Below are 16,601 nucleotides of genomic sequence, written 5' to 3' on the forward strand. Positions count from 1 at the left end.
TTTTTTTTTTGCGGTACGCGGGCCTCTCACTGCTGTGGCCTCTCCCGTTGCGGAGCACAGGCTCCGGATGCGCAGGCTCAGCGGCCATGGCTCACGGGCTCAGCCGCGGCATGTGGGATCTTCCCAGACCTGGGTACGAACCCATGTCTCCTGCAGCGGCAGGCGGACTCTCAACCACTGCGCCACCAGGGAAGCCCTGAGCTTTTTTAAAAAATATATAAATTTATTTACTTATTTATTTTCGGCTGCATTGGGTCTTCGTTGCTGTGCACGGGCTTTCTCTAGTTGCAGCGAGCTGGGGCTACTCTTCGTTGCGGTGCGCGGGCTTCTCACTGCGGTGGCTTCTCTTGTTGTGGAGCACAGGCTCTAGGTGCGCGGGCTTCAGTAGTTGTGGCATGCAGGCTCAGTAGTTGGGGCACACGGGCTCTAGAGCACAGGCTCAGTAGTTGTGGCGCACGGGCTTAGTTACTCCGCGGCATGTGGGATCCTCCCGGACCAGGGACCAAACCTGCATCCCCTGCATTGGCAGGCGGACTCTTAACCACTGTGCCACCAGGGAAGTCCCTCTCTATCTTTAAAAAAAAAAAGAAACAAGCAAAACACGACACCACCCTGTGGGGTATATCCTGGGAATTCAAGGCAGGCCTAACATTCTAAAATCCAATGTAATCATATTAACAACTTAAAACATTACATGATCGTATCAACTAATACAGACAAAGCATTCGACATATTTCAATGTCCATTCATGATAAAGACTGTCAGCAAACCAGGAATAAAAGGAAATCTCCTTAACTTGATAAAGGCGTCTACAAAAAACCTATAGCTAACATTGTACTTATTGGTGAAAGTCTTTCTCCTTAAGACTGGAAACAAGGAAAAATGTCCTCGCTCACCTGTCTCATTCAAACTTCTACTAAAATTCCTAGACCATGCTGTAAGGCGAGAGAAAGAAATAAAAGGCATACAGATTGGATAACATGACTGTCTGTGTGTAAAATCCCAAGTAACCTACAAAAAAAATGTTTAAAAACTCCTTGAATTAATAGGTGAGTTTTAGCAATGTCACAGGATACAAGGTCAACAGACAAAAATCAGTTGTATTTCTCTGTATGAGCAATGTACAATTGTAAGCTGAGATCTAAAAAATAACATTTACATCAGCTCTGTGAAAAATGAAATCGCTATAACCTAACAAAACATGTCAGGATGTGTATACTTAAAACCACAAAACACTGATGAAACTGAAGACCTTGAATAACTGGTCCATGCAGTGGACTGGAAGACATGGTAGAGGTGGTGATGCTCTCTGCCCTAGTCTACAGATTGAACACGTCTACAATCACGTTCCTGCAGAATATTTTATAGATACAGAAAATGTGATTGTAGAATGGATGTGGAAAGGCAAAGGAACTAGAACATAACAATTCTGACAAAGAAGTGTCAAGTTGGAAGAATCACACTACTTGATTTTAAGATATATATAAAGCTGCAGCAATCAAAACAGTGAGGTATCTGTAAAAGTTCGATGCAAAAATCAATGAAACGAAAGGGAGAGTCCAGACACAGATGCTACCATGGTCATTTGATTTCTATAAAGGGGCCATAGCAATTTAATGGAAAAGGATACTGCTATAGCAATTAGACATCCATAGGCACAAAGGCTCTGAACAAAAACCTTCCACTTAGTGAAAAAATTAACTCAAAGTGGGTCCTACATCTAAATATAAAGTGTAAGACAGAAGAAAACCTTCATGACCAGGGGTCCTAAGTCCTTAGATGTGACAGCAAAAGCATGATTCAGAAAACAAAAGAATTGATAAGCTGCACTTTATCAAAATCAAAAGATGTCTCCCTTGTGGAAGACACTGTTGAGAGAATGAAATAAACTATAGACTAGGAGAAAATGTTTCCCAGTTACATGTCTGACAGAGGACTTGCAGTCAGAATACCTCAAGTCCGCTCAAAACTCAACAGTGAGACAACTGTTGATGAAAATTCAATTAACAATCAAGGTGAGAAGGAAAAAAAAGGAATTTTATTCGAGCCAAACTGAGGATTATAACCTGGGAAGCCGACTCTCGGAAGGTCTGAGAACTGTTCTACCTGTTAGATGTCGAAGGCACAGTCCTAAACAGTTTTCAAGACAAAGGATCCTAAATCAAAATGACTTACTTATTTTGCATAAAGTTCACGGAGGATACGTAGCCCAGGTGCAAGTCACCATGACCCCCTGCAGAGCTGGGAAAGAGCGTGATTCTTTCAAGAAGTCACATTGCTAGCTCAGAAGAAAGGAAAAAGGAAAGCTCTTTACCTTCGAGCAGGCACTCCCATCTTTGAGGAGGTCTGGTTAATGTGTAATGCAGATGCACACTGCTCATTAGGGAGGGAGGGGGAAAACCCAGGGAACACAGACAGAGAACTTGATGTTTAAATTCTCTTGTTCTGCCTTAAAATGTAGATTTTATCTCATCACAACAAACAACTGGATTAAAATAAGGGCAACAAGTAAAACACAGAGTTTACCAAACAAGATATATGGCTGGCAAATATGCCTATGAAAAAATGTCCAGCAATATTACCTGCGAGGGGCTAAAACAGAACCACGACAAATTCTGCTACACGCTTTTTAGAATGGCTTAAATTTAAAAATGCTGGCAATACCAAGTGCTGACAAGGGCGCCGTACTTCTGACGGGAACGCAGCACTGAGGCGGCCACTCTGTCAGCTCGGCAGCCTCTCGTAAAGCTGTACAGAACACCCACTAGAGGACCTGACAGTCCCACTCCTCAGTCTTTTTTTTTAATCCACTGGAAGTTTTATTTCTTGAGGATTTTATCCCAACCAGTCGTTTAAAAACCAAGTAACACAGCCCTGCGGGGTAGAGACTGGGGACTGCACCTCCCTCCTCACCATGGACAGCAGTGGGAAAGAGGGAGGGGACGGGACAGGTGGCTACAGCAAGACAGCAGCAGCAGTAACGGGGGCAGCTACCCCCCCGCCCCGAGCCAGCGCCCTCCTCTCCTAGGCCCTGGCTAGAGCCCCTGGCTTGGGGTGGGCGGTGGGTAGAACCCACCCCAGGCCCTCCCCCATCCCTCCTTAGCCTCCTTGGGGCTCAACCCATTTCTTCCGGCAGGAGACTGAGGCACACAGAGAAGAGAGCGTGGGAGAGGTGGATGCCGGAAAGGCAAGGAGGTGGCACGAAGGAGGTGAGAGCCTTGGGCGAGACTCTGGCTTGGAGGCCTGAGTCTTTCTTTAGAGGACTTACAAGCAAAGTTTTCCTTAAAGGGCCAGAGAGTAAATATTTTAGGCTTATAGGACATAGGTCTCAGTCACAACTAACTACTCAACTCTCACAGCACAAAACAGCCATAAGACACCACATAAACGAATGGGCATGGTCGTGTTGCAGAAAAATTTTATTTGCAAAAACAGGCAGCCAGGGACTTCCCTGGTGGCGCAGTGGTTAAGAATCTGCCTGCCAATGCAGGGGACACGGGTTCGAGCCCTGATCCGGGAAGATCCCACATGCCGCGGAACAACTAAGCCCGTGCGCCACAACTACTGAGCCTGCGCTCTAGAGCCCACGAGCCACAACTACTGAGCCTGCGTGCCACAACTACTGAAGTCCGCGCGCCTAGAGCCCGTGCTCCACAACAAGAGGAGCCACCACAATGAGAAGCCCGCGCACTGCAATGAAGAGTAGCCCCCGCTCGCCGCAACTAGAGAAAGCCAGCACGCAGCAACGAAGACCCAACTCAGCCAAAAACAACTAAATTAATTTATTAAAAAAAAAAACAAACAGGCAGCCAGTCCACACACAGGCCATAGTTTGCAAACCCTTGCCCTAGAGAAATGAAAACTTGTGTTCATTGAAGAAAAAACTGATAAAAAAATGTTTACAGCAGCTCTCTTCACAACCACCAGAAACTGGCAACAACCCACATGCCCTACAACTGGTCAATGGATAACCCTGTGGTCCGTTCACCTGTGGAATGTTACTCAGCAATGAAAAAGAATGAACTATTGAGGATGCAAAAACTTGGATGAATTTCAAAGGCATTATGCTGAGTGAACAAAGCCAGTATGAAAACACACCGTATGATTCCATCCATAAGACATTCTTGAGAAGACAAAACTATAGTGTCGGGAGTGATCAGTGCTGGGAGGGTGTGATTCTAAAGCAGTCGTGTGAGTCAGTGTGGGGAATGATGGAGTTGTTCTGTATCCCGACTGTGGTAGTCATTACATGAATCTATGCATGCCTTAAAATTCATGAAACTATACACCCCACAATGGGCAATTTTTCTATGTGATTATCTACCAAAGAATACCAACGTCAGTTTTCCCTAATAAAAAGACAGTAATCATCACTTAGGTGCGTTCATTTCTTCACCACCTAATCCCTCAACCGTTTGCAGGCTGCTTTTTGCCTGCACCATTTCTTTCAAAAATCAACTTATAGGAAACAAGTCTAAAGAGTTTTCCTCAGTCATCATTCCGGATCTTTTTGCAGCATTTTACACTGTTGATTATTCTGTCCTTAAAGCTCTGTGTTTTAGCTTCTGGGACGCTGTAGTTTTTGGGTTTTCTGTCAGCCACACTGACTGCTACAAGTAGTATCTATTTTCCAACACAACTCTTTCCTTTCTAAGTTCGACGTCAATAGAACTATGAGAGCTTTGCCATCCAACACACCAGACACACATGGCAATTGAAATGTAGCTGGTCCTCCTGAGGAACTGGATTTTTAATTAATTTTAATTAATTTAAAATTTAAAACTTGCTATTCAATTCAATTATTGATAACTTCTAAGTATGTTCGGGACAACTTGGGTATATGAATCTATTTTTTCAACCCTAAATTTTATGAAATCTAAACGCAGATTCAATTTCCACAGATCAGATTTTGAACGCTTGGTACAAAGAAAAGAATGTAAGATAGTTTATTAACAATTTGCTCATATTAATTGCATGCTGAAATTATAATGTTTTAAATATACTGGGTTGAATAAAAGGTTATTCAAATGAATTTCTCCTGTTCCTTCTTATTTTTTAAAGTGTGGCTTCTAGAAAATTTTAAAATCCATGTTGGGTCACATTATATTAGACAGCACTGATTTAGGGACTTCAATTTCCAGAGACACATACATACAAACACACATGTGCGTGCATATACATACATCTATATGTATACACATATAGATGTACACATACAAATGCATATACATACGTGTGTATACACATTTCTTAATTTATGATTTGTGCAAGCTCTGCCTGCGTGATCCCAGGCAGGGTCGTGCTATCATGTGATAGCTCTAAATCCTTCCTCAGCTCATGGGTGAAGGATCCATTTCTGCACCTGTAAGGCAGTTTAGGTTGTACAGACATTGAGAGTAGCATGTACAAAAGCCTCTATTTTTACAGATGTGATGAAAGCAAAAGTTTTGAAATGAAAACTTAATTATGTCCAAGAACAAAAGAGAGCATCGGTGGCAACGTGCAGTCCTGTTGGTTCCTCCTGTTTCTGAGGTTCTCTATGAACATTTTAACCTCGTCGTGTCTACTAAGTTCAAAAGTCAGGAGAAAAAAATAAAGAGAAAAAAAAGAGAAAAACAAAAAAAATGTCATGAGAATATTCCCAGTGCTACCTACGAGTAGTTTAGGATTGCTGTGGAATCGTACAAAATAAGGGTGCTGAGAAAATGATGGGATGAACTGACGGCATGAGTGATTCTGAAGAAAGAGTCATGTGATTACATGAAAGACAAGGTGTCTGCCAGGGATGATAAGCCGCCGCAGAGGACAGGTGGACTTGAGGAGATGAAAAAGCTCCTGATTTGATCAGCATCAATGCTGGATGCCTGTCAGTTCAATTAATTCAGAAGTTGAGGACTCAGATTAATCAGGTAAAACTGTGGCTGATGAAAGACGTCATAAGTCAGATATTTCTATGGATTCAACTCTCATTTGAATTAAATTTGTAATGCATCAACATGAGTGATGCAGCCATTAGAGTGGAATCCATCCCACCGGCAAGGTGGTCCTCGGAGAGAACATTACAGTTAGCTGTGTGATTTGGGGGAGGGATAATTACTTGTGAGAACAAGTTGGGATGGATCTGGTCCATGCTGGGAAAAGATGTGGGCTACGATGGACATCTTCCTGGAGAAGAATGTCTCTTTTTAAAGCCCAGCAGGACAGACTCATCCTCCCATTTGGTGAAAACTGAAGTTTCAAAGCTTAATAAACGTATTTAAGAAAAGCCTCTTGAGTGCCTCAAGGTTTTTTCTTTGGCTTACTCCTTTTCAATAGATTCTAGTAAAACAGATTAAAGGTAGTAATTTTACCAGGTGTGCTTGGCAAAGTTGCTTTCCTGTCCACTCCTTTGGTTTCCTTATCTGTCGACTTGAGCATAATAACAAACAACATTACCTTCACAAAGTTGTTGGAAGCATCAAACGAGTCAATACATGTGAAGCTGCTGGGCTGCACCCCGCAGGCCTACAAGCCCTGTGCTTGCCCAGCTTCAAGACAGAAGAGCCCGGAGTCAGCAACAGAGACATCGATAGTTTAATGGATGGGGGAGCTTACACGTCTGAAGCAAGATCCTGGAGCAACACCCCACTGTGTGCAGTGGACCGAGGGCAGGACAGGGTGGCGTCTCCCTCGGGGAAAGAGGGATTACCAGTTATAGGGGAATTGACTTCAGGTGGGCTCATTAGTTACCAGGGAAACCAGTAGAGGGGCAGGCCCCTCACCACTCCCTTGATAAGCTATCATTAGCTGGGACCTGGGGCAAGTACTGGGTGGGCCAAAGGTTCTTTTGGTTTTTTCCATAAGGTGCCTCTAGCAGCACTTAGTGGTCTTTAACTTCATTCGAAACAATTTTGTTAGACTGTATGTGACAGCTGTCATATCAGCGTGCATTTTAAAAAAGACATCAAAATTGGTGAATTTTTGTGTAGCCATTTTAATATTGAAGATGGAAGGAAAAAAGCATTTTCGGCATATTATGCTCTATTATTTCAAGAAAGGTAAAAACACAACCAGAAAACACACACACACACACACACACACACAACCGAATTGCAAAAAAGGATTTGTGCAGTGTATGGATAAGGTGCTGTGACTGATCAAACGTGTCAAAAGTGGTTTGTGAAGTTTCGTGCTGGAGATCTCTCGCTGGACGATGCTCCACGGTCAGGTAGACCAGTTGAACTTGATGGCGATCAAATCGAAACAATAATTAAGAACAATCAATGTTATACCACGCGGGAGATAGCCGACATACTCAAAATATCCAAATCAAGCGTTGAAAATCGTTTGCACCAGCTTGGTTATGTGAATCGCTTTGATGTGTGGGTTCAACATAAGTTAAGCGCAAAAAACCTTGACCATATTTTCACACGTGATTCTCTACTGAAACATAAATAAAAGGGTTCCATTTTTAAAACCGATTGCGATGGGCGATGAAAAGTGGATATGTACAACAATGTGGAACGGAAAAGATTGTGCGGCAAGCAAAATGAACCAAAGGCCAGTTTTCATTCAAAGAAGGTGATGTTGTGTCTATAGTGGGATTGGAAGGGAGTCCTCTATTATGAGCTTCTTCCGGAAAACCAAACAATTAATTCCAACAAGTACTGCTCCCAAGTAGACCAACTGAAAACAGCACTCGACGAAAAGCGTCCGGATTAGTCAACAGAAAACACATAATCTTCCATCAGGATAACGCAAGACTTCGTGTTTCTCTGATGACCAGGCAAAATAAAAAAAACTGTTATTTACAGCTTGGCTGGGAAGTTCTGATTCATCTACCATATTCACCAGACATTGCGCCTAGGGATTTCCATTGATTTCGGTCTTTAGAAAATTCTCTTAATGGAAAAAAATTCAGTTCCCTGAAAGACTGTAAAAGGCACCTGGAACAGTTCTTTGCTCAAAAAGATAAAAAGTTTTGGTAAAATGGGATTACGAAGTTGCCTGAAAAATGGCAGAAGGTAGTGGAACAAAAGGGTGAATACGTTGTTCAATGTAGTTCTTGGCGAAAACGAAAAATGTGTCTTTTATTTTTACTTAAAAAACGTAAGGCACTTTCGGCCCACCCAATACTAGGAAGATCAACTACCCAAGGTAGGCTCTTCCAAACCAGCCACCCTTATTCACATCCAATATGATTGAAATAAAACAGAACCAGAATGTTCTGTTTTATTTTCCCTCTTTATAAATGCAATAATTGCTCATTGTGGAAAATTTGGAAAAATTGAAAAATCAAAAAGGATAGGCTGTAAGAGGCCAGGTTAGTTCCATGTGTTGGATAAAACTGTTTTAAGTCTATAAAAAAAGGATCAAAATTATCCATAACCATAAATTCTAAACTCCCTGTATACACGGATGTGATCTTTTTAATCCTAAAACCTACTGAAAACATTTTATGAAACTTGTTTTAAGCTAAGACCTAAAAATTCAAATTCCAAAAACGAGCGCTTTGACGCACACGACTGGCGCCGAAGAGTGACGTCAGCACCGGGTACACCCCGTCCGCCTCCAGCGCCTGTGGGGCGGGCTATTCACGGACGCTGCTTCTCGCGGCCCACGTAGTCGCTATGCACTTTCCGCCGCGTCACACAGCCCGCGAGCTTCTCATTTCCGCGCCGCGCAAGCGCAGTCACCTCCGCGCGCCGGCGCCCACGGGCCTGCGCGGCGCACAGGGCTGACGCGACACGCACGCACGCACACTCGCAGGCGCGTCGGGCTCTTGCCGGCGACGGCGCTGCGTCACGGACCTTTGGGCGCCGCGCTCCCGAGACCGCAGCCGCTGCGGCCCAGGCGCTGGCGTCCCGCGCGCGAACCCTGGTCGGCGGCGCTATGAGGCGCAACAAGGCCGACGTGGAGCGGTATATCGCCTCGGTGCAGGGCTCCGCCCCGTCTCTCCGGGAGGTGAGCGGGCCGGGGCGCGCGGCCTCCAGGCGGGCCCGTGGGCGGCGGCGCCATGGTTCGCGCTGAGGCGCGGCCGGCGGCCAGGGGGCGGGGAGGCGGCGGGGCGGGCGGCGGCGTTGGCGCTTTCTCTTCCTTCTCCTTCTTTCTTTCCTCCTCCACTTCCTCTCCTCTTCGTCCCCGGCGCCCGGGCGGCCAGGGAGGCGGCCCCGCTGCGCCCACGGCCCGGGCCCCGCGCCGAGGCCCGGCCGCCCCGCCGCTGCTCACAGCTGCTTTTACCGGCATTTTGTTTTTCAGCGGAGCCTGGTGGGGTCTGAATTTCCCCCCGGGCCTTGTGCCCGGGGCAGATTTTGTGGCCTTCCGGCGGCGCCTCTCGGGGTGCTTTTCCTCCCTGGAGGCAGATAGCGAGCTGGGTGCACCGTGGGTCCGCCAGTCGCTGGTCGGATCCCTGGTCGCTGTCCGGGGTCGAATGCAGCTCTGCCCCGCACGCGCTGTGGGGTTTGAGGTCAGTGCAGCTTGCTTCAGCAGTAGGGCGGCGTTAGGGTGCTGACAGGAGCTTTAGGAGGGTCTTCGTTAGACACTGAGGGCCGTGCTCGGCGCGTTTGCTGAGCCCTCGGATGTGGCTGTGAGAGGGACGGTCGTTCCAGGCGTCCTGGGCAGGGGCCTGTGCGAATGAAGGTGCATGAGGAAGTTAAAAGCCGAAAACCGAGCGACAGTCAGGAATCTAATGGCGCCGTAATTGTGTCTTTAGCCACGCACTAGGTGTGTGTGGTGTTACTGCCGACGACGCTGTGGGTATTGCGACCTGGAGAGATGCAAGATGCTTGTCCTGGGGACACAGGTGGCTCGGCAGGATTGGCAGTGGGTGTGGCTTAGTTTCTCTTAGGGCCAGTGGAGTGGCGGACAGCCCACCCCTCCGGAGGAGGGGACCGGGTGCTCACACGCAGACTGCAATTCCCACCTGCTGGCGTACTCATGAATGCAAATGTGGGACCAGAGCCTGAGCCGGAAGCTCACTGAGCGTTTCTGTACCCCTGAAGACGGTGTAACTTTTTTTTCTAAAGCAAGTTGAGAGCTTGTATGAAATTCTGAGTGGGGACCCTGGGTCTCAAAAGAGTAAGAACCACTGTCTAGACAGGAGTTAGAATGTTCTCTGAACTAAGGAACTTTTCTGTCAAATAAATAAGAGTGGGGACAAAACTTTAAGGGTTGGTTATTACTCTCACCTCTTTTACATTTATAAAGAGTATTTTGAGCAGATGTTTTTCTTCAGACAAGGAGAAATCATTGATTTTAGAACCTGGGGCCTTCAGTGGAATATTGACTAGCAAGTGCGTAACTTTGGAACATGTGACAGTAATTCTGAAAATTTGGGTCTCAGTGAAATGACAGAACAGGGTGCTGTGGACAGGTTGGGCGGGAGATGGTGGAGTGAGCAGAGACAGCAGCTGTGAAGAGTAGGAAGAGATTGGTATCTACTTGGTACCCAGTTTGGCAGAGACTGGCCATGTGTGAACAGACCAGGCTTTCTAGGATGTCCAAGTTCTAGGTGCTGTGATGGGTCCATAGCCTCCCATCTTCCCAGGCTTCCAGTGTGCTTTCATTTGTTCACCTCATCTTTTGTTCTGCCATTTTCTACTCCTTTACATGTGTTTTTGTTCTTGTTGAAAATGTCACTTAACGTTTCTTCAATTTTTTTTCCAGATGGCTTCTATTTAGTTTTCCTAGTTTTCTGTCTAGTTGGCTTTTTATTCCACACCCCTGATTTCCTGCTCCTTAGAGGCAACTTGACAGCTCTTAGGTGTTTGTTCTACCCTTAACATCTGTATTTCATACTTCTGAATAACATACATATGTACAGTTGACCCTTGAACAACACGGGTTTGAACAGCACAGGTCCACTTAAATGTGGGTTTATTTTCAATAAATATGTGCTAGAGTACTATGCGATCCACGGTTGGTTGACTCTTAGGATGTGGAAACTTGGGTATGGAGGAACCGAGTGTGTATACAGAGGGCTGACTGTATGTATATGTGGATCTTGAACTGGGTAGAGGGTCAGTGCCCCTAACCCTTGCTTTGTTCAAGGGTCGACTGTACTTTTATTTCTTTATCTCCTTTTCCTCATTTTAGACACTTTCTACTGGCTTTCACCTCTCCTCCAGACCGGTCCACAGATGTATTTACTTTTCCCTTCCTTTTTTCAGTTCTGTTCTTGTAAATTTTAGTTAAGTGAATATCTAGTGTTTATATAATTACTGTAAGGTAAATATTTTTGCATTCAAGTCACCTTTATTGTGTAGTTTTATTTTTCCTAGAGTAAATAATAATTGCTCTATTTTTTTGGTTGGTTTAATTTCCTACGATGTATTCCTTTTTTTAAAAAAAATTAATTTATTTATTTTTGGCTGCATTGGGTCTTCGTTGTTGCGTGCGGGCTTTCTGTAGTTGCAGCGAGCAGGGGCTACTCTTTGTTGGGGTGTGTGGGCTTCTCATTGCGGTGGCTTCTCTTGTTGCGGAGCGCGGGCTCTAGGCATGCGGGCTCAGTAGTTGTGGCTCGCGGGCTCTAGAGCGCAGGCTCAGCAGTTGTGGCGCACGGGCCTATTTGTTCTGCGGCATGTGGGATCTTCCCGGACCAGGGCTCAAACCTGTGTCCCCTGCGTTGGCAGGTGGATTCTTATCCACTGTGCCACCAGGGAAGCCCGGGTGTTGGATATTGTCACATGCTTTTTTCTTTTGGTGGCATTTGAGATGATCTTGTGGTTTATTTCTTTTGCACTTTTAATGTGATGGATATACTTGTGTTATGCTTTTGGCAGGTGTACTGGACCCAGCTCTGCCTCCCCAAGGTATAGAGGGGAGGGAGGTGAGTGGCACTGAGGGCTTTCCACTCACTCTACTTTTCATATCTGTTTATGTGCCAGACGTGAGTCATGCTTAACATGGTCCTCCTTGTCAGTCGATCCTTTCAAGTCATTGCCCCTTAGCTGTTGTTTGACTAGGTTAGTGAGAATCTTGGTCGTTAATTCGTAAATCTCTCATTAGATGATAAGGCATCTGACTACCTTAAGAGACTCATAGTTACTCTGCCGTTTATTTACTACCTTCATTGAATTTCTTTACCCTGACATTGAATGTACTGGGCAGAAATCACATCACATCAATACCTACAGTTGCCTTTGTTTAAATTAAGCAGTGAGACTCCCCACGGCTGCCCCAGTTGGAGAGATGCATTCTGGTTTTAGTCACAGGCTAGACCATAGTATGCAAGGGGCAGATGAAGTAAAGTTGTAGAGCTGGGCAGGTGCCACGTCATGCTAGTCTTTGGTGAGAAATATGGGTATCTTCAAAATGTAATGAAAGGCGTAAAAGGATTTAAAATTTTAAAGAAAGGCACAGTGTGGTTTGTCTTATGTTTTGGCGAATTAATTTTGGGAGGGAAACAGGAAGGAATTAGTCGTTTTGGTAGTCCCAGAGAGAGATCATAGCAGGCTTGTACTTTGGTAGTAGCAGTAGAGATGCAGAAAAATGGATGGATTGAGGTAACACAGAAGGTAGAACTGACAGGTCTTAATATTTTACACATAAGTGTAGAGCTCAGGAGAGCTGAGAGCCAGAGATACACATTTGAGAGTCAGCGTAGTCATGGGTGAGATGGATTATGTATCCCAGATGAGATGCTCTGAGAGGGAAGAGGACTTAAGACCGACTCCTGGGGCTTTGCCAGTTGGACAGGCACAGCGATAGGGTGCCTGTGCTTCATGGGCTGAATCTGATTGTAGCCTTGTGAAGATGCAGGGCACTGTACATAATTGGTGAAATACTGTAAAATAGCACTCTCTCCTGCCTCTGTGCTTGTCACCCTTCCTGAACTGCAGCCTTTGTGCATGAAGACAGAGACTTAATTTCCTGCCCATTCCCCAGTGCCCAGAATGGTGCCTGGTGAATAGCAGGCACAGCAAACAAATCTAACACCTGTATATTTAGGAATAAAATCAGTAAAAGAAAACATTGCTTTGTAGGCTGCTTTTTCACTTAGTATATGTTGATTTTTGTTTTTGTGTCCTTATATAGCTTTCAAAAATAAGATGCTTGATGGCTGTGTACTTCTGTCACATGTGTGTAACATCATCTGGTGTGTCTCAGCAGGCTGGACTTTGGAGCTTATAGAAATAAAAGAGCCAGGGTGTGGACTTGGATTATTACCAGAAGAGTTCAATTTTTATTTCTGCCTCTTTAGCTCCTTGAGTGTAGAATAATGATCTGTGGAGCGGTCAGTAACTGGACCAGGGAATCCCCAGTGCCTTAATGGGTCTGAAGTACTTTGGTACTCTCCCCATAAAGGCTTACACACGGCAGGAGAAGTGAAGTCTGTCGTATACCTCTCCTCCCCTAGAAAAGTGGGCTTCTGTCTGTTTACTTATCTGTAAAGTGAGAGGGGCACCACACGGTTTCTAAGGTTTCTTGCTGATATAAATTCTTAATTTCTGATGTCATCTTGTCTTGATGTTCTTAAATTAATTTTTTTGTTTCATAAAAATTAGAAAACATGGACTCAGGACTTTTAGAACATGTGCATTTCTACAGGCAGTTTTTTTTTAAATCTTTTAAGTGAACAAAAATCAAATATATTAATATTAACCTTGCTAGGACAGATTTTAGCTCTTGTGAAAAATATGCAGAATTCAAAATATGATAAATAAAAGAGTTCTCAATTTTTTTTAGAAGTCAATGAAAGGATTCTATTTTGCAAAGCTGTATTACGAAGCTAAAGAATATGATCTTGCTAAAAAGTAAGTACCAAACTGTAAACATGCCTTAATTTTCTAAAACCGGTGCTTTAACTTCATGTTCTTCTTTGACATGGATAAATACACGTTTTTTTAGCAGTTCTTCCTAAGTATGTCCTGGAAATAAGGGATTCATCACTCAGATTGGTGATAAGAACTAGTCTGGATTCCATCTGCAGGTTGAGTCTAGAATGATACTTTCTGCATGTCTGCTGCTTATTTACACCCAGGGCAAGAACTCGTTTGGCATTAAATTTTCGCTAAAGATTGTTCTGGGTTAGAATAAAAGAGAACCATGCCTATATCTTAATTTCTTCCTGGTTAGATATCTGCTACTTTTATCAGCTGGAAAAAAATGGCAATGAATACAAAATTAAACTAATTTCTGGGCAGGAGAATAGCTGTGTAAAAGATCTTTAATTGACTGGATAGGTGATCCTGGGAGGCTTTGTCTCACCATAGAGCCAAGAAGCTTGGTGGTCTGATTTCCTGATTTATAGTGACTTAAAGCTGGAAATTCTGAGGGAGGCAGGCTATTAAAGGCATTGACGGGAAGATGAAAATTCTGATAAGGAAAGTGTTAGCGCCTTTATTTAACTGGCAGCATTGGGCCTGTTAACCCTGTTCCTTATTAATATGACACTTTTTCCTCCAGTGTTGATCTTTGGTCTAATATCTCCTGTGATAACATTCACTGGACCTAGAATATGCTTATTTTTAGTTGTCACTTGAGTTAGAGAATGGAAGTCACCGGCATTTGGTGGTGTAGTGAGTGATTTTTCTTCTGTGCTGTTTTAGCTGGGTACAGTCCCGTTAGATGTTATTTTCTTGTTTAAAAGGTGAATACGTTCTCTTAGTTGTTATTTGGAAATTGTTGCTCTTTAGTGTTTTGCATTATGATAGTTTAAAGATTTATTGTAATCACTTTCTAATGTCTGTGCAAAACTTAGTGCTATTCCCAAAGTGTAATAATAGAAAAAAGGTAATTTATGTGTTCATTTCTTAAGAATGGGTAACACTAGAAAAAAAAATTTGGTAAATGTACCATTTAATGGTAAAATGAGTATGTTGTCAACTTTGTACATGTGTTTGTGTTTAAGTATTATTTCTATCTGTGGATGCTTTTCAGTTATCTGCATATTCTACTTTAAATAGTGGTAGTCAAGAATTAGAATAACAATATAAATTAGTTTAGTGGTTGCTTGGCTTAAGATATTCTCTCAGCAGTTAAATGCAGTTCTAAATGTGATAATTTAAAGATTGTTTTTATATTATTGTTATTTTTAAACAGATATATATCTACATACATTAACGTACAAGAAAGGGATCCCAAAGCTCACAGATTTCTCGGCCTTCTTTATGAAGTGGAGGAAAACATAGAGAAAGCAGTTGAATGTTACAAGGTAAACTATATAAGATTAAAACATAGCCTTCGCATAGCCAAACACACATAATGCCCAGGTTAATTTATGTAATAAATAATTCACATATATTTTATGGATGTCTTGAAAACAAGCACTGGTATCATCGTACTATTAAGTGAAACAGCTTGAAACAGATTTTGGAGTTCTTAGCTCAAAGAATGCTGTATTTTATCATTAAGAGATTAGCGATTGTAAAAGAAGATTAACACCTATAAATTTCAAGTTTACCATGATCAGAAATGCTGTTCTTATGTGTGTGGTTCCCTCCCTCTCTTCCTTTTCTTTTTTGCGTTTACCAAATAAAAAGATAATTTTTTTTAATTCATCTTCAGAAAACTTGCAGACACTTTAATAGCCTTGAAATAACATGCTGTCATTTAGAAATAGAGTTTTAATAGAGTCACTTGATAAATTTTTAATTCTTGTGTATGAGTGTATGGACTTTAGGAATCCTACTAATTTCTTAATTCTTTTTTGATATCAGCGTTCAGTGGAATTAAACCCAACACAAAAAGATCTTGTGTTGAAGATTGCAGAATTGCTCTGTAAAAATGATGTTAGTGATGGAAGAGCTAAATACTGGGTTGAAAGAGCAGCTAAACTTTTTCCAGGAAGTCCTGCAATTTATAAACTAAAGGTAAAAAATTAAGCAAAAGAAAGCATATAATAAAAGCAGTTGGGGAAAACTTAAGACACAGCTATTTCTAATATTTGGAGTTTAAATGATTTCAGTAGTAACCTTTAAACCGGTGTGTGTGGGGATGGGGAGTATGGGAAATGGGTGAAGGGGGTCACAGGGGTACAAACCTTCAGTTATAAGATAAATAAGTTCTGGGGATGTGAAGTACAGCTTGTGACTATAGGGAACAGTACTGCACTGTGCATTTGAAAGTTGCTGAGAGGGGGTCTTAAAAGTTTTCATCACAAGAGAAAGTAATTTGTAGCTGGGTGAGGTGATGGACGTTAACTTATTGTGGAAGCCATGTCACAGTACATACATTATCACAATATGCTTTTTCATTAGGTACGAGTTTGCTTCACACATGGCATCTCATTTACCCTTTGGAATGATTAATATTTTAGGGATTTTACGGTTTGTTAGCTAGATGGTGGAGCTAAAATTAAACTGACTTCTATCTGATATGAAATTTTTGCTTCATTGGGTGAAAATTACCCATAGGGTGGCAGTTCAGAGTTATAAGGTTTTTAAAGAACTGTTATCTAAATTTGGAAAGGACTGTGTTATGGGATAGTGAGGTTTTCAAGCAAAAGTTAAAAGACAGTTTCTCTAGCATATTATAGGTAATTTCTAAAAATGATAGAAACTTGTTGCTAATATATTAACTCATTCTGCTTGCTTTTCTTTACTGAGTAAAATATAGTTTACTGAGTGACTCTTCTGGAGAAAGTCTTTCCAAATATACTAGGCAAACAGAATTTTAAGTGT

General features: G+C 42.9%; 1 protein-coding gene across 2 annotated transcripts in view; it reads left to right on the forward strand.

Moving 5' to 3' along the window:
- Nucleotides 1-8,788: 8,788 nt before the first annotated feature.
- RGPD4 (RANBP2 like and GRIP domain containing 4) overlaps nt 8,789-16,601 on the forward strand; it is a 53,762-nt gene continuing 45,949 nt past the window's right edge. For both annotated transcript variants that reach the window (XM_082851923.1, XM_082851925.1), the window contains exons 1-4: nt 8,789-8,943; nt 13,666-13,733; nt 15,022-15,133; nt 15,639-15,791. In XM_082851923.1, coding sequence (XP_082708049.1) covers nt 8,872-8,943; nt 13,666-13,733; nt 15,022-15,133; nt 15,639-15,791 — 405 coding nt within the window. In that variant the 5' untranslated portion in view covers nt 8,789-8,871. The remainder of the gene's footprint in view (nt 8,944-13,665; nt 13,734-15,021; nt 15,134-15,638; nt 15,792-16,601) is intronic.

Source organism: Leucopleurus acutus (assembly GCF_964270905.1).
Source record: "Leucopleurus acutus genome assembly, chromosome: 12".
Taxonomy (NCBI): Eukaryota; Metazoa; Chordata; class Mammalia; order Artiodactyla; family Delphinidae; genus Leucopleurus; species Leucopleurus acutus.